Source organism: Gavia stellata, chromosome 2 (genome assembly GCF_030936135.1).
Source record: "Gavia stellata isolate bGavSte3 chromosome 2, bGavSte3.hap2, whole genome shotgun sequence".
Lineage (NCBI taxonomy): Eukaryota > Metazoa > Chordata > Aves > Gaviiformes > Gaviidae > Gavia > Gavia stellata.
Window position 1 is genome coordinate 48,718,925 of NC_082595.1, and position 17,967 is coordinate 48,736,891.

The window sequence follows — 17,967 nt, forward strand, 5'->3', positions numbered from 1 at the left end:
TAAGGGATACACTGAATCTTCTAACCTTCTTTGCTTATTTGTTAAGAATGAGAGATTTATGTTGTTCACAGATCTGGTTCTGCAAAGTTCTTGAAGTGCCTCAAAGATTTGGAAGTAGCTCTCATCAGAGTGTCTTTTCCTCCTTTTTCCCAAATGTGAAGTCTCCTGTTTACTATATTATTCCTAGGAATCTGGGCCAGACAATAATCAGCTGTGAATTAATTGGCATATCTGCAATCTGATAGATATTATGTAGCTAGGCTTAAAGGTGCTGAGGTTTAACCTTGCACTGATGCTTAGGATGGACCATTCTGTCTTTTCTTGGCTTCCATGCTCACAAGAAATATGACTGTTCCAAACTCATACTGGCAAAAGTTTTATCACCTCCTTGTCACCATATAGTATATTCATATTACAGTGGACTACAGTACCATCGATAGTCAAAGCAGCACACAATAGGCTAGACAAAACCTTATCTTAATTTTAGAGGCAAATATTATGTTTTTTATTGCTTTTGAAATGCACTAAAATGCTGTTATGTGGAATAAGTTAAAAAATGGAGGCACGGGGCGCCATCCTAGACTTCTGTCTCCATTATGATTCGGATGAGGACACAGACAATCTGCGTTTACGTATACTGCTTATCAGATCCTAGTTCTGGTCTTGTGCTCATCAGCTGCCAACTGAAGTAAATGCTTAGAATGGAAACCTTCTCCCTTCATCATTTATCGCTTGTTTTCAGTAAACTTCAGATTAGAACTGTCTTTGGTAAAAGATAAGATACAACTGTTTACCATGTATGGCCTCAGAACACCAGTACAGTTTATAATTGCTGGTCATGCTTTACAGTTTTGCAATGCTTACTGGATTTTTTAAAGATGTTGAAATAACAGGAATGCAGCATATTGTCGTCGTCGTCGTCCCCCCTTCATAATTTTGGATTAAAGAAAAATCTCATTTCCTCCAAGGCAAAGCCCATAACAAATTTCCAAGATTCTGTTTAAAACCAAATATTTTGCTAATATCATGGACTAATATAAAAAGAAAACTGCAGTCCTCTATACAAATACTAGTCATTATCACAGGCTAAATAGAATAAATAGAAGTTGCTTTCGCTATTGTACATCTTGCTTTTTCCTCATTCATAGTGCCTTATGAACAGATAAATGTTGATATTTTCAAGCATAATTGAACTAAGAACGATTAAATCTATAATAGTGATAATTACTTCGGGGATATTTCATGTAGCCATTTTAATACACTTTAATAGAGGCATCTTAGCAATCATGATACTCGTACATTTGATGAGGGGAAGTGATTGCAGTCAGGCATACTAGTTTGGGAAAGGACAGCAGGCTGGCAGCTACTGCAGCAAGGTTGGATGCTGACCGGCCAGCCCCTAGATAAGCCCTGAAGTCTCTGGCAAGTAAGACCCCATACAGACTGCTCCGTGTGCCTGCTGCCATAGAGGAAGAAGGTGATTGATCTCTGTTGAGTCAAGCTGGAGTTTGGCCGGAAGCTGTACCGGATGGGCCAGTTGCTTTTGGTTTGTACTTTATGCTGGATATTGATTTGAATTCTAGTGTTAGTCAAACAGCAGGCTTGACGTGAGTGAAGGGTTGACTCATAACTCAGTGGAAGGCTCTTGGGAGGGAGGAGACCTACTCGAGAGCTACAGCAGGCCACGACGGGGGAAGGTGTGTGCAGGAACAATGCCTCTGTGATAGCGTTACTTTATGTTGAGATAAAGGTTATTATCTCAGTCTTAGAGAAACGAGGATGTAAGAGAAGTATAGCGAATTGCATAAGATAGTGAGAATTTGGTAGCAGAACCAAAGCATTGGTTTTGCAACAACTAGTGATGTCAAGGTACTTTGGTCTGTTCCAAAAAAAAAAGGCAGGCAGTGTGCTTTCATGACAATTAAAAAGCAGAATAAAAGACATCTTTCATATAAATATGAGAGAAGAGATGAAAGATTAATTATTAACTGTCACTTTCTTGTTGCATACTGACAGTGTAAATCAGACTTACCAAAGCTATCAAGTCTTTATTAAAAGACTTTTCACTGCTACCTTCCTAATTCGGTGTCTGTACTGCAACATTTTCCCAGATGTCAGCTTTCAATTTCTTGATGGCATTTATAGTAGCATCAGCTAAGCCAGTCTATACTTTATAGGCAGACTTTTAAACCTTACCACCTTTCTACGATACTGCGCAGGTTCCTGCAGTGATATTTGGGGCATGACAATGTACAGTAATTGCATCAGTTGAATTTAAATCAGTTCAGTCAACAGATGTGACTTGTGAGTTGTTTGGGACACTGTGAATATTTTAATCTGTTCAATATTGATTATTACAGGTTATATTTTAATTTTTTTTTGTCTGTAAATTTTTGCTGTCCAGGCTATGTGGATATAAGGCAGGTTTAAGGATGTTAGCACAGGATTGCACCAAACATAAAACTACACTTTTGGTTGTAACAATTTAGGAGAGTTAAATAGGACTACAGAGGTCCAAGATACTAGTATTTCTTGGTGCGAGTAGCATGTAAAGATGGCTAGAAAAATGAATTTCTGCTGTGGGGAAGGGAGATTTGGAAGCAACTTGGAAAAAAAGGGCAGAACCCAGGAAGAGAAGTTCATGGATGTCCTGTCTGGTCTACTGGGGGTAGGTGGCAAGGTCTTGGCTGCAGCGGGCTGTAGGGATGGCCTCCGTGAGGAGAGACCAGGAGCTGCCCTATGTTGGACACAGCCAGTTCCAGCTAGCTCCAATGGACTCATCACTAGCCAAAACTGAGCCCGTCAGCAATGCTGGTGGTGCCTTTGCGATAACATATTTAAAGGTTTTTTGGGGGCTGTTTTGCCAATTGGTTCTGCAAGCAGAAACTAATTTGTAAACTTAAACTCATCTCCACCTCCATTGCCTGTATGATTAACATTGTTTACAGCACAAATGTGCCCACCTGTTGATACGCATAAAAGATGCTTATTTTATCTTCAAATTTTGAAGTTTTGTATGTATCTGTCCAAGACCTAGAGAAATTTAGGTGGTCATGTCCGAAATTAGGCATTTTGGAGCAAAACAAAGAAGTGAAGGTACGGACTTTTCTATATTGGAACAAAAAAGACTTATTGTCAAGGTTTTCTTTCTTCTTCCATCAATCTTTCCTCTCTCCTTTTCCTGATAATTGCATGAGGGTTACAGCATGAAAGATCTCTAGGGCAAAAAAGGAAGTCCGGTTCCCAATGTTGCTATGTCTCCAAACAAATTACGCCAGCCAAGGGGTCTCTTCTAGCTTTGTATGCTTAGAATTGATGAGAGTGTCATCCTCTTTGGTTAGGTGGGTTTTTATGGGATTTGTTTTTCTGTTGTGTTTTTGTTTGTTTTTTTAGTGAATGAAAATGGTTTCTGTGTACTTTCTTCCTTGTTTTGTTGTAACTCACAGTACAAAAGGAAAGGCAAATGGTGAAAGAAAAGAAGAGATTGAGTCTTCTCTGCTCATCATGTTTGGTTTTTTTTGAGGGCTAGGCTCTTGTCTAATTATTAAGTTCTTTGGAGGTGGGCAACTGGAGTATAGAAGGAGTACATACGTAGGAGATGGAAGAGGAGCCTGTCTTGCAGTTTTGGAAAACAGAGCTTATGTAAAGGGTGCAAAGTCCTGAATCATTAGAGCAGGAAAAACAACAAACAGAATAAAACAAAAATTTGAAAAGCAGCCATATATCTGGCCTGCTAGGATCAAAATGTCTTAGCTTTGCTTACATGTCAAAGTGTGGTCTGGAAGCTAAACCCTTAGTTTTTGCATAGATTATTTTTCTTTCCTTCCTTATGTTTTAATCTCACTACCTGCTTCACTTTTTTTTTGTATAATCCATTTGTTTGCCTGGATTTTTCCCATCCTTTTGAAAGTAATTTTAAACTCCATTGCTTTTAATGTAGTGGAGTTACGTTGACTGAATCTCTTGTGCTCCTTAACTCACATACGATAGTCTTGTTTGCCTTCTCCTTACAGGGGAGTGTGTGTCTGTGTGTATACATATATATATATATGCAACCAAACATATTCTTACTCTGTAGAACAAGTTTAAAGCACTGTAGATTTGCTGTCACTGTTGTCACCACAACTTTCATTGCTAGCACGAGAATAGTGCATGCTGTGTTTGGGTGAAGCCCCTGGACTTTTAAGACAGTATTTAGGCTAGGGGAATACCACTGCTGTTCCTCTTGCTCACTCACTTCCCCTTGAGGAGAATCAAATCCTGTTCTAATGTGAATAGGCTCACAAGGACAATACCAATGAGACACCCAGTAAAGACATAAAATTTGGAGTAGCTGAATGCATAGCTAAATGTGAAATGTGTTCTTGTGTTGCTTGCTTTTGTGCTTATGCATTTTGATATGTTTATATGTCACTGTAGCAGGTCCACAATAGAATCTAAGGTTTCAAGTCTGTGAAAATTCATATATTTAAGAGTAAATTAAAGAATCCATTAATAAACATAACTGTGAAACAGGTCTCTTACAAGCTGATAGTAGTATTTTTTTCTTTAATCTCAATGAAAAATACCAAATCTAGTAAGATACTATAACTTTTCTGGGATGGATGAGTAGGGTCTGTGTTTGTTGTGTGAGGGGAAGGGAAGTGGGAGGAGGATGTATAAATAATGGACTCCTAAAAAAAACCCCACAAAGCATGTGTGGAAAACGGTAAAATATTTTTGCTTCCATGGATTCCTGCTGTGTAAACAGAAGATAAGCACTTAAAGTACCTAAAAGTATAACTATGTTCCTATTAGATTGCATTATTTAGAAAGCAAACTTGTATGTTTGTTTTTTCTAGGTTCAAGAAGGCATTTGAGTCAGAGCCAACATTACAGTCAGGAATTAATTATGCAGTACTCCTCCTGGCAGCCGGACATTGCTTTGATACTTCTTTTGAGCTGCGGAAAGTTGGTAATTATAGCTTGCAAATTCACAGTGAAATCGCATTCTAGTGAAAGTATGACACCACCCACTGTCATAGGGGGGAAAAAATCTGATGGTTATATACTAATGCTTTGATAGTGAGCATGCCAACATTTAATTTGGTCTCCCCCCCCACCACGGATCCCACCTGATTGCAGGTGAGCACTTTCATGAAGACCTGGTTCAAGTCTTAACTGGTTACCGGAGTTCAGTGAGAACAGACAGCCCTTCTTTGCAATGGCATCGTTTGTGTGAAACGGAAACACCTGAAGGGGGAATCCAGTTCCAGCTAGCATTCTATAAAACAAACAAACAAAACCCCCTGTAGAACTGTAGGGAATATGGACAAATAGTCCATCCTAAGAGTGGGGAAAATGCACTTGACTTGAGCTTGGGATGGGCTGAGAGGAGAATGTTTCTCTTCTGACGCTTTCTTTGAGGTTTCCTGAATGTCTGTATTCATAGAATCAGAGTAGTTTGAGTTGGAAGGGCCTTTTAAATACCATCTAGTCCAACCCCTGTGCCATGGGAAGGGACACCTTTCACTAGATCAGGTTGCTCATCCTGACCTTGAACACTTCCAAAGATGCGGCATTCACAACTTCCCTGGGCAACCTGGTCCAATGTCTCGCCACCCTCGTCATAACAACTTTCTTGCTTAAGAAAGAAGAATTCGGGTGTCCATTTTGTTTGTGATTTTGCTCGATCTGAGGAGAATGCAAAGTCAAGATTAGTCAGTAATACTTTCAGAGAAGGTATGGGAGAAAGCACTGAATGTTGTAATATGTAGTAATGTATCCTTTGCAACTGTCATTTTTTCTCCATGATTTTGTATAATTCTTGACTTACTGTAAAGTCTTTTTTTATCCTTCTGTCTTCTGAGGAGGTTCTCAAGTGAGAAAGAAACAATGTTTTTCACTACACAGTATGTGTCTGTAATGAGCCACTGATCTAGTTTAGAAGTTAGGTGTGCACTGTATATTGAAGTGATTTTCTAGATAGAGAGGTTTTTTTGAGTGTGAAGGTCAGAGTGAGATGGTTACTTTTGCGTAGATAATGGAAGTGAAATTGATAGGCTGCGTAGAGTTCTCTCCTGGAGAAGCTGGCGACTCGTGGCTCAGACAGGTGCACTCTTCGCTGGGTAAAAAACCGGCTGGACGGCCGAGCCCAGAGAGTTGTGGTGAATGGAGTGAAATCCAGTTGGCAGCCAGTCACAAGCGGAGTCCCCCAGGGCTCAGTTTTGGGGCCGGTCTTGTTTAATATATTTATCGATGATCTGGATGAGGGGATTGAGTGCACCCTCAGCAAGTTTGCAGATGACACCAAGCTGGGCGGGAGTGTTGATCTGCTTGAGGGTAGGAAGGCTCTGCAGAGGGATCTGGACAGGCTGGATCGATGGGCCCAGGCCAATTGTGTGAGGTTCAACAAGGCCAAGTGCCGGGTCCTGCACTTGGGTCACAACCCCATGCAATGCTACAGGCTTGGGGATGAGTGGCTGGAAAGCTCCCCCGCAGAAAAGGACCTGGGGGTGTTGATTGACAGCCAGCTGAAGATGAGCCAGCAGTGTGCCCAGGTGGCCAAGAAGGCCAACAGCATCCTGGCCTGTATCAGAAACAGTGTGGCCAGCAGGAGTAGGGAGGTGATCGTGCCCCTGTACTCGGCTCTGGTGAGGCCGCACCTCGAATCCTGTGTTCAGTTTTGGGCCCCTCACTACAAGAAGGACATTGAGGTGCTGGAGTGTGTCCAGAGAAGGGCGACGAAGCTGGTGAGGGGTCTGGAGCACAAGTCTTATGAGGAGCAGCTGAGGGAGCTGGGGTTGTTCAGCCTGGAGAAGAGGAGGCTGAGGGGAGACCTCATTGCTCTCTACAACTGCCTGAAAGGAGGTTGCAGAGAGGTGGGTGATGGTCTCTTCTCCCAAGTGACAGGACAAGAGGAAACGGTCTCAAGTTGCGCCAGGGGAGGTTCAGGCTGGATATTAGGAAAAATTTCTTTACTGAGAGAGTGGTGAAACACTGGAACGTTCTGCCCAGGGAAGTGGTGGAGTCACCCTCACTGGAGGTGTTGAAGGAACGTGTGGATGAGGCATTGTGGGACATGATTTAGTGGGCATGGTGGTGTTGGTTGATGGTTGGACTTGATGATCTTATAGGTCTTTTACAACCTTAGTGATTCTGTGTGATTCTGTGAGTTGCCTCAACTACTGTGTTTGCCCTTCTGTGAGTGGGTGAGATTTTGCTTTTTGGGTTGGATAGAATACTTTCATCTCCTACACTGAAATTCAAATTCTTGTGCCAGTGTAGGAGGTAAAAATACATGTTTTGCTTTCTACATAGCATTTGCAAATATTCACTCAGCTGGCTGAATTTTAAATTAGATAGTTTAGCAAAGCTGGGCTATATTTATTGTGTAGTTTAATGTGAATCCCTCCATTTTGAAGAAACTTCTCAATAGCATAGAGGCTACAGCCAACTAAATTTGGACAAATGAATTGTACTGATGAAATCTGGGTGTTTGTAGGGATCAGATGTTTGGTATCATCTTCTCGTGAGTTTGTCCAGTGTTGTTTTCCCTATTGTTTGTATGGACAAAATTACAGAAATTAAGGTTCCTTATTACTTAAGGTTCCATCCACAGCTGATGAATGATTTAGTGGAGAAATAGTTGGTAGCTATTTGGTGGAAGGTGGTGGGGTTTTTTGAGCTGTTGGTGCGCCTCTCTCTTATGTAAACATTTACTTGGTGTCTGCCGAAAACCCATATAGCAACCCCTTCTGTTATCTACTAGTGTCTATCTGTCTTATTTTGTTCTGGGAAATATTGTCAAAATACTTTAAGCCACAGACTGACTTAGCTATTTTTTGAAACAAGTTTTCGAATTCATCTGTAATATAGACCCTATGTGTGTCATTGGTCATTGATTTCTTGTTGATAAGACTGTGGTCACTGTTCATAGAATCAGAGAATGCCAGGTTGGAAGGGACCTCAAGGATCATCTGGTCTAGCCTTTCATGGCAAAAGTACAGTCTAGACCAGATGGCCCAGTACCCTGTCCAGCTGAATCTTAAAAAGTGGCCGTTGTTGGGGAATCCACCACTTCCCCGGGGAGATTATTCCAATGGCTGATTGTTCTCCTTGTGAAGAAATTTCCTCTCGTGTCCAATTGGAATCTCCCCAGGAGTAACTTGTACCCATTACCCCTCATCTTTTCCATGTGACTCCTTGTAAAAAGGGAGTCTCCATCTTCTTTGTAGCCACCCTTTAAATACTGGAACACGGTGATAAGGTCTACCCTAAGCCTTCTTTTCTCAAGGCTGAACAAACCCAGTTCTCTCAGCCTTTCCTCATATGGCAGGCTTCCCAGTCCTTTGATCATCTTTGTGGCCCTTTTCTGGATGCTCTCCAGCCTGTCCACATATTTTTTGTATAGCAGGGTCCAAAACTGAACACAGTATTCCAGGTGTGGCCTGAGAAGCGCTAAGTAGAGTAGGATAGTTCTGAATAGTATTGCTTTCTTAACTGTACAAAATAGCACAACTTTGAGACCAAAACAGAAATGCAGTGCTTTGCATTGACAGTAATGATTTCTGCAGGCTGTGCAACTTTGACACACAAAGGATCCTGTAATATGAATTGTTCTGTCAATATTTGAGCAAGGAAAGCAGTTTATTAATAAAGCCTTTATAGTAATATTTTACTGGTAATATATACTTACCATATCTTATTTTCTTCACAAGCTGTGGGTATATTCTTGGCGTTTATAAAAACAATGGCTTTTCTGACATTAATGGTTCCTCTTTTTGGCTCGTTTATTTTTAAGGCAAAATATTTTTGATAAAATATACTGGAATTCAGCTGCTGCCTTTTTTTCTTCCCCTGTGAATGCCAAGTTTATCATGGAAGGAGAGAATGTCTTGACATTGCTTGGATTTTCTTATACTTTCAAAAAACTTTTAAAGATGGTGAAATCAAAATAAACTAGATAAGAGAAATTTTACAAGGAGACCACAAACTCAGTGAAATTCATAAAGTTGTTCACTTTGCACATTTGCATAGAAAGGTTTTTGTTCCTCCACCCCGAAAAAAAGACCAAACCCACTGGAAAACAAAACCACCCCACCTCTATAAATTAGAGTTACAGTCTTTTGAGCCTATCACTAATGTCTCCACACTGCAATTGCATTTTTCCAACTTGCCTTTCAGGGTTAAGTAAGTTTGTAGATGAGCTCTGTAGAGGAAAGTCAGCAAAGTAGGGTGAGTTTTAGCACTGAGTACCTTTTCTTTCTCAGAAGAATTTGGTGAGAGGCTGATGTTGTCTTCTCCGAGGTAATAGGATCCACTTCCCAGAATACTTGGGTAAAACCTCCCATTCATCCAGGCTACATAACAGTAATGATTACCAAATTTGGTGTCCTCAGATACCGTTGCTGCTACATGTTCATCCTTTCTCCCACCATCTTCCTATAGCTCTCCCTTATTCTGTGAGCTGGGACTCAAAATCCTTGCTATCACTTACCCTCCTAACAAACACTTCTCCCTGCCATGATGGTAATCCCAATCCCTTCCCCTCACAACTTGTGAGTTGTACTTGTCTTCAAAACCACACACTAGTTTGTACCTTGCTTTGGCTCTGATCGCACACCTGGAACACTGGAGGGTTGTGAGGGGTGGGTTCCTGCAGGCACAATGAAGCATGGTGGAGTATATAAGCCTGTGAACCAGAGACCAGTTCTGCTGCTTGCTGTGACAAATAGCTTGTGGTAGCTTGTCAGTGGTCACTGCAGCTATGAGTGCCATCACCCAGTACTTAGTGAAGGCCCTCCCCACAGTTAAATTGCTCCCTTTTCCCTTCTTCCCAGCGAAGGTCTGGAATGATTCATGTATCCCTGTGATACCAATTCCTTATTTCCCTTGTGATAAGGTCATGTTCAAAGCCTGTGGAAGTTGGTAGGTGTCTATCTGCTCTTGTATGCTGCTGTCATGTGCATGCAAATGTTTTAGACGTTCTGGCAGAGCCCTTCAGCCTTTGAGGATATTGCTGAATAGTGTTACTCTAGGGTCCTGGAGGAGATTAAATTTTTTTCTGTTTTCTGTGTTGTGTGGATAGCATGTAGGTTTTGGTTTCTTGAACACATTTAATGCAAATTCCGCCTTCCTCTCCTTTCCCAACAAGTGTACGTGTACATCCTGAAGTGGTCTCTTGACAATGTGCATGTATATAGCACCCTGGCTTAAAGCCTTGCAGAGCTGATATGCATAGAGATGGTCACCACTGTACATTGTGGAGTTGATGGAGGTGATGTGCATTGCATCATGTCTCGGGTAGATCTGAGATATTTTGTAAAATCTGTTGCATTTTTTCTCTTCAGGAATAACTAAACAAACTTCTTTCCCAAGAAGCAAACAAATAATGTTTTTATATGACTTAAGTATTATTTTGTTCTGTATGTTACTCAAGCATGACAATTTCTTGTTAGCAAGAGAGCGCAAAGTGTGAAATATAGATGTGAAATAGGCTATAGACCACTTGGATACCATTTCACATTTTAAAAATGTTTATTGTCTGATGTTGGTAACATAAAAATGTGAGCAATATGAGAAAACAAGATTAATTTTGTAGACTGAAGTGTAGCTAATGTCGTGTTACCCATTTCGATAAGATTTATTGCAGCTTCCAGCATGAAGTTTAGTCTGCTAGCTACTTACAGAAGGTTGAGGAAAAAATGAAGATCAACAGTTGCATCAAAATTTCTTGTGAATACTCAGCCTTGATATCAAGGACAATGGAAAGTGATGTGGGAGGGAAACTGCTATAGTGGAGTAGTGTGGGAAAAGTGAATAAAAGACTATGGTGGTGAAGAGACTTCATCATCTGCGGGGAATGGTGTAGCATATCTCGTTTGCTATAAATATGTAGCAGCTAATATGAACTAAAAATCATCCTGAAGGCCACAGGGAACTTGTAGTTCTCAGAAAACTGAGCAAGTCAAAATAAAACCTGAGGCTCTCCATAGTCTTGAGTTGCTGAGGGACTTACTAATATTAATAGATGTCTTTCATTGGGGTAGGACTTGCGGCAATTAAAAGAACATCACTGCTGGAAGAGGCCCAGTGGATCATCTGTTCCTTCTGCATGGGACCTTGTCTATAAAGGTAAGTTTGGGGCTTGGGGCTTGTAAATCAAAAAAACAAAGCAGAAAAAAACATAATAGGTGCCTTATTCAGCATCTGTTAAGTTTTTACAGCTATGTTGTGTAGCCTAAGGCCCCAATTTACCTTTACAGATGAGGTCCATGCAAGAACATAGGTAATCTGACTGTGGCCTTGTCCTGACAGTGATGTCTTAAAGTTCCTTTCCTGAGAAACCTTTAGGAAGAGGGGGAGGGGAAAAAAAAAATCTGCTACTGCTAAGGGTGTTTGGAAGGCATATAACATTAACTGGTGAGTATGATTTCCATCTTACTGTAGCCTTTCCATTTCAATGAAGTAATTTAAGCAATCAATGGATTTCAAATCAGGGAAATGGTTATTTTAAAACTGCATTAATACATTGCTGTGACCTATTGTTCTTTTTACTACAGGAGTAAAGATCAGCAGCCTGCTTGGTAAAAAGGGGAGCTTGGAGAAACTGCAGAGCTATTGGGAAGTGGGATCTTTCTTGGGGGCCAGTATGTTGGCTAATGACCATATAAGAGTGATCCAGGCTTCAGAAAAGCTGTTTAAGCTAAAGGCACCAGCATGGTAAGGTGATAAATGTGTCACATACATTGCTATGTATTAAAACATTGGACTCCTTCAGCTTTCACATTCGGCAGTGTATTTAGCTGGCAGAAGATTGGTTTTGGTTTGTTAACAAATTTTGCTGTGTATTATTTCACTGCACTTTTACCCAGACAAGGGACTCTCTTTCCCTTTTGCCTTTATTCAGGAATAGATTTGATATGGGTCTTTAATTTGACGTCTGAGAAGGGCAGAGTCACCACTGGCTCCAGGCCCTTCTGAGGGCAAGGGGGGAAAGGAGTTGCTTGTAGGCACTGTACTTCAGTGGTTGCACTGCTGAAGAGAAGTGGTAGTGGCAGGTGGGTTTAGTCATAACTGCCTGAAAGTTTTTGGGAGTGCAGACAGCTTGGCTAGAGAGGCACGGATATACCTTGGAATACTGTGATGGTTATTGCATGTACCAGCTGTTTTAGGAACTTGAACACAAATGAGCTGCATGGTGCGAGTGCATCTCATTACGATTGAGAAGAATGCAGATTAAAGTCCAATTGACAGGAAGGTTATAAATCTTAGGGTTAAAGACAACACTGTAGACTCAGAATCACAAAATCATTAAGGTTGGAAAAGACCTGTAAGATCATCAAGTTTAACCATCAACCCAACACCACCATGCCCACTAAACCATGTCCCACAGTGCCACGTCTACGTGTTTTTTGAACACCTCCAGTCACGGTGACTCCACCACCTCCCTCGGCACCCTGTTCCAATGCCTGACCACTCCAACATCTGTTATGCAAAGGCCAAGAGATGTGTGCTCTGACAGCAGGATCCCAGCACCTGTTCTGCTTTGGATATAGGCAGCAAGTAAGGACCAGTCATCTGTTCATCAAGGGCTGGGATCCTGTTAGCTGGGGAGAACCAAAACTCCTTTCTGACTAAAAAAGTTGTCACTCTGCCAATTGAAAGAGTCTATATGTTGCAGCCTATGTATTCTTGCCTTTTTATAAAGGCTGGAAGGTCTGTCTCCAAAAGCTGATCAGAGGGGAATGTATGTATGTGTGCTAAAATATGGAAATGCTAAGCTTCTATAATGATATAACATAGGAAACTGTCAAAATTAGGAACTCTAATTTTCTGACCAAATATTTTATAAATGTTGTTTACAGTGTATTTATGTGCAAGGTTTTCCATTTTTACTATGTGCATGTTTTACTGAGAAGCTGGATAGCACTGTCTGGAAGGCTCCTGGTAGAGTTTTCTGGAGTTTATGAATGTCTGGTTGTCAGGTTTTTATGTACCCGTGCCCCTTTGGAGTTTAAGTCTGTGGATTAAACTCTGAAAATACAGCACACTCATTTGTGCGTCAGGAAGGGTTTCTCCTGTGAGCAATTCCTTACTAGTCTGTTGCCTGCTGTTCGCGCTTGGTGCGAAGAAGAATAGGTATGGTACCTTAAGCCAGATATCCCCATGGCCTAAGAAGGATGATTGGAAAATGCGTAGCTATGGAACTGTTCCCAAAAGGCCCTCTGAGTTTATATTGTACCTTCTTGTCATAAGCCTGAAAACAAAGTTTCCATGAATAGTCTAATTGTGATAAGGTGGTAGCTGTGATATATCCTCTTTAGGCATGTGTGTCTAATTGCAGTAGTATTCATAAAAATTGCATAAGATTATTTTTACAACTTTTTTCAAAAGTGCCAAGAGAAAGCAATGTTATGAGGAGCCCCATAAACCAGCCCCAGAAAGTAGAACATCAGAGAGAGGGATGAGCTGCATTTGGGGGAGACATTCAGCACTGCTGTTGTCCTTCCATAGCAATGCCAAAAGGCTGCTTAGCGTAGCTGTTGTCATCTTTGTAGGATAATCAATTCCAGAAGTGTCATGTTTTAGAAATCTGTGTTAAACAACTGCCTGTGCAGATATAATACAGAAGACAGAACAGTGTAGAAAGTTAAACTAGTGGACTTTTCACCTGAGCTTTTATTTGAGGTTGATCACTACTGAAACAAGTTTGACATGGGCTCAGCGTGTTCCATAGGCTGAGGATTTAGCTATTTCATGAAGCTTTCATGGTTTAGGATAGAAGACAGTATATGGGATCAGGAATATATGCAGGAAGGAGTGTCCCAGAACTCATTTGTATTTCAGGTTACTAATATAGTAGCTATGTTTCCAGTTCTAAATGGAGAATTGCTATTACTAAAAGCAATCCTAGAGAACCAAAATCTTACTGGCTGCCTTGGTGTTGTAGTGGTGAATGCTTCAGTTGTGATTAGAGGTAGAGACATTATTATTTACAAATGGTATTAAATTTACTATCTATATATGCTTGGATGATCACAGGTACCTGAAGTCTATTGTAGAGACTATTTTGATATATCAGCATTTTAAGAAACTGACTCCAGAACAACATATGGCCAAACAGGAACTTGTGGACTTCTGGATGGACTTCCTTGTTGAAGCCACAAAGACAGATGTGTCTGTAGTTCGATTTCCAGTAAGTGGTTGTTTTGTTGTTGGGGTGCTTGTTTTAATAAATTGTGACATGAAGGAAATGAACAAAAATGCTGCTTGTTTCTAGATTGCCAGACAATAAACTGCTTGTCTAGAAGAAATGTATTTGGTCTGCATATTAGATTGGTTTTAATTGATTGCACGTGGCTACAATGGGATTGCACAGTGTGTTCCATATGAAAGTAATGAGGAAAAAAGTCAAGATAGAACTTTGCTATTTAGTGTTTGCTACCAATGGGTATACTTCTAAAGCAAACCTTTGCAGTGTATTCCAGGTGATACTATATTAACTATATCATGTTTTGAAGAAAAGATACGTAATTTCGGTCTCTTTCTAGCTCAGCAGGCTTTGCATAGCCTACTGCCAATTAAGCTTGTGCTCTGTTAGAGGTTAAAAATCAGCCCAAGCAGTCAGAAATCCATTGTTCCAGCTAATAGACAATGTCAACAACACTGCCCTATAAGAATATATATACTTTTCTGATTTCTTCCACAGACATTTTGCTGAGAATTTTTATTAGATACCCTGGTGTTGTACAATGTCCTGAAAGTATACTGTAAAAAAGATCTTTGTTCCCTGAACCTATTAACTACATATGTACAGGAAATAATGTCTTGGGTATTCCTTTTAGCTAACCATTAGCAAATACAGCTTTCTGTTTTAAATAGCAGTTGCTATTGCCTCCTAGATACTTGAAGTGCATACTAGTTGCTTTGTACAGTTCTTCTGGCTTCCATGTGTAGACAGGATAATAAACCATAAGGAAGACTCTGGTGTTGAACAGCAACAGCTTGAGGCAGTAAAGTGAAACCAACATGAGACTCCCTAGGGAGTCTGGTTCTCCTTCTTAGGAGAATGGGCGTAAAGTTTTGCAGGGAAGTAAAAAATATTTTGAATACTCTGTTTTTTGTAAAAGACATGGCCATGTTCTTAGATTTTTTTGATGATGAAATGGAGCAATTAGATACTTAAAATAGGCTCTGGCTTACAAAACTGTCAAAGTCAAATGGTTTGGATTTTTATTAATATTAAGAGACAAACTGAAACTGATCATTGCGATAGCATGAGCCAAAATATAAACCCAGTGACCACATAATTTGATTGTCTTGTACAGGAAACTATTCTGGTGTTGCAGACAGACATACATGATCTGTCATAATACAAAAGTTCTATTTGTACCTATTCAGAGGGAGAATCATACCGTTCAAAAAGTCAACGAAATGAAACATAGTAATTTTCTTTTCCCTCCCTTCTCCCGGATTCTTGCAAATAATTCATTCTAAAAAGTTTTTTGCAGATTTCCTTATTGTGAATTGTTCTCAGAGCTTGAACTTACGGACTTCACTGTCCATCGGTACTAGCTTAGTTGTCAGTTACTCTCTTATCTGGTAGCATCAGTGTCATTACCCTCTTTTTGGCCTTTAGAGGAAGAAGTGACATAGCTTGTGGGTAACTTGACCCCAATTTGTGAAATGGTCTAATCCAGATTTTAGAAATTGTAAGTCTCTGGAGATGCCAAGCAACACATTTGAAATCCCACTGGTCATCATTTATGGAGTTAAATGCCTAGATACTTTTCAAAATTTGGCCTTGCTCTTCTGCCAGTGTATATGTGTGCTCATTGACTCTGTAGGAGGTGATGTGGCTTAGATTTGACTCTAAGCCATGGCTCTTTCCAAGACTTTCTGCATAGGTGTCTATGTATTATTTTTTTTAAATAGATGTAGACCAAATTGCCCCAGTCAGTCATTATTTCCTAAAGCAATTGTTTGAACTCCAAAAATTTTCAAATGAGCAATTCTGTATCTTGGATATTTTGAAGATGATGTTTGATTGGAGCTTTTATGGGAGAGGGAAGGGCAGAAGAAAGAAGGAAGATTATCAGTTTGTTAACTTTCTTTAACTTAGTCCTATTTTATAAATGCCTTTCAGCTGAGGGCTAGAATGTCTTTTCAACTGAGGGCTGGAAATCTTCTGCATGCTGCAGTGGAAGAGCATAGCTTTTTCTTGAATTAATAACAATAATTTACATTCTGAAGAATGAGAATACTTTCAACACAGGCAATATTGATTTGGTGTTTTAGACATCAGATTTTAGCCACTGAAAATATAAAATAGATAAATAGTTCTAATGAGAAACCACACTTGTTCAAATATCCAAACTTTGTTGACTTCTTCCTTTAGAGCATGCTGGAAGCTTTAAACGTCTGGAATTAATTCTGGCAGAACACTGTTAAAGTGGCAGAGTGGCTGGCTTAATTTGCTAAGTGGTTATGTTAGACTAAATCTTGCTGCATTGCATCCCATCTCTTTTACGTGATGGTTCTAGTTTTTGTTTCACTTATTCCAGGAAATTTTCTGTAATCTTTAGCTGTCAGCCTCTTGCAGTGGTGCTTGTTGCTTTTCAGAAAATAATTTTATCTGGTGGCTACAGTTCACAGTGGTCTAAATCAAAAGCAGTTCAGTCTAGCTCTAGGTTGATGTGTTTTTCTGATTTACTGAAATGCACTTCCACCAAAAGACGATAAAGGTATACCATGAATCCTGTCCACACAGGAGATGCATGATCTTGAATGGCATTGCAAGAGAATGAATTGTGACAGAAAGATTTCGAAATCTGATAGTTGGCAGAGAAGTAATTTGGAAAATTATGATATGTGCTAACAAGTGACACGTAATAGCCTTACATTAAAAAAAGAGTCAATTTTAATTTATTTTTTTATCGTAAGTTACTGTCAGCCATACTAAACTAGCCCAGTACCTAAAATTTTTCTTTTCATTCTGTTTCCCTTGTTTTTCCTGCTATGGTATGACTACAGAAATAGTTTTAACAGAATTTAATACTTTTTAAAGTTCTACATATTTTGTACTAACTCTTAAAAATTTTTTCCTACAAGGTTTTAATATTAGAACCAACAAAAATCTATCAGCCCTCATATCTCTCCATCAACAGTGAAGCTGAGGAAAAGACTGTATCTATCTGGCATGTGCTGCCTGATGACAAGGTATACCATGATGTTGTTTGTAGCTGTAACTTTTTTCACAATTTACAAGTATGCATGGTACATAAAGCATATAACATGTAAACAGTTGCATCTAATGATGGATTCTGCAAAGGAAAAAAGTGTTTTAGTAACACATAGGAAGATGCTGTGGACATATGTTGCCATGCATTTTTTTATTTTTTATTTTTAATATGGCATTCTTAATTTTTTCGTTGTCCTGTTGTTCAATGGAACTTTTTTGTCTCCATAATTTTTTAAAATAACTTGCAACTCCTTTCAGGTTGTTTTAAACCAATGTATAATATACAACAAGTCTGTTGCTTGAGATTTCATAAGTAATTTACAATATACTGTCATCATACAAATAATGTAGCATAAAATTACTTATACAAACAGAACTATCTTCTTCTTGTACTTGCAGTATTGCTTGTCAGCTGGGTTAAATACTCCTTTAATATGAAAGTAGTAGAGACTGGTGTCTTAAAATAGGAGCGGAATCAATCAAAAGAAGTATTTCACAGAAGGATAGACAGATAGATGCTCAGAGGGTCTAGAAGTTGAAAAGGCTGGGAAGTCCATATGTCAAGGTGTGAGATAGCCAGACGTATTTGGAAAGGAGCTTAGAAAATCTGGAGGTGCAAGGGGAGAGGAAAACCTAGAATGGTTATTACATTCTGGGATGCTTAGGAAGCAAAATGTTGGTAAGAGTGAAGACAGGAAGGACACCGTAGAACCTTGGAGAAGGACGAGAGCACGGGAACATGG

General features: G+C 39.8%; 1 protein-coding gene across 1 annotated transcript in view; it reads left to right on the forward strand.

Annotated features, from left to right (window-relative positions):
• MAP3K5 (mitogen-activated protein kinase kinase kinase 5) overlaps positions 1-17,967 on the forward strand; it is a 106,969-nt gene that overhangs the window by 50,608 nt on the left and 38,394 nt on the right. Inside the window, exons 8-11 of the mRNA XM_059835849.1 lie at positions 4,842-4,954; positions 11,544-11,703; positions 14,026-14,179; positions 17,095-17,202. Of these exons, the coding sequence (XP_059691832.1) occupies positions 4,842-4,954; positions 11,544-11,703; positions 14,026-14,179; positions 17,095-17,202 (535 nt within the window). The remainder of the gene's footprint in view (positions 1-4,841; positions 4,955-11,543; positions 11,704-14,025; positions 14,180-17,094; positions 17,203-17,967) is intronic.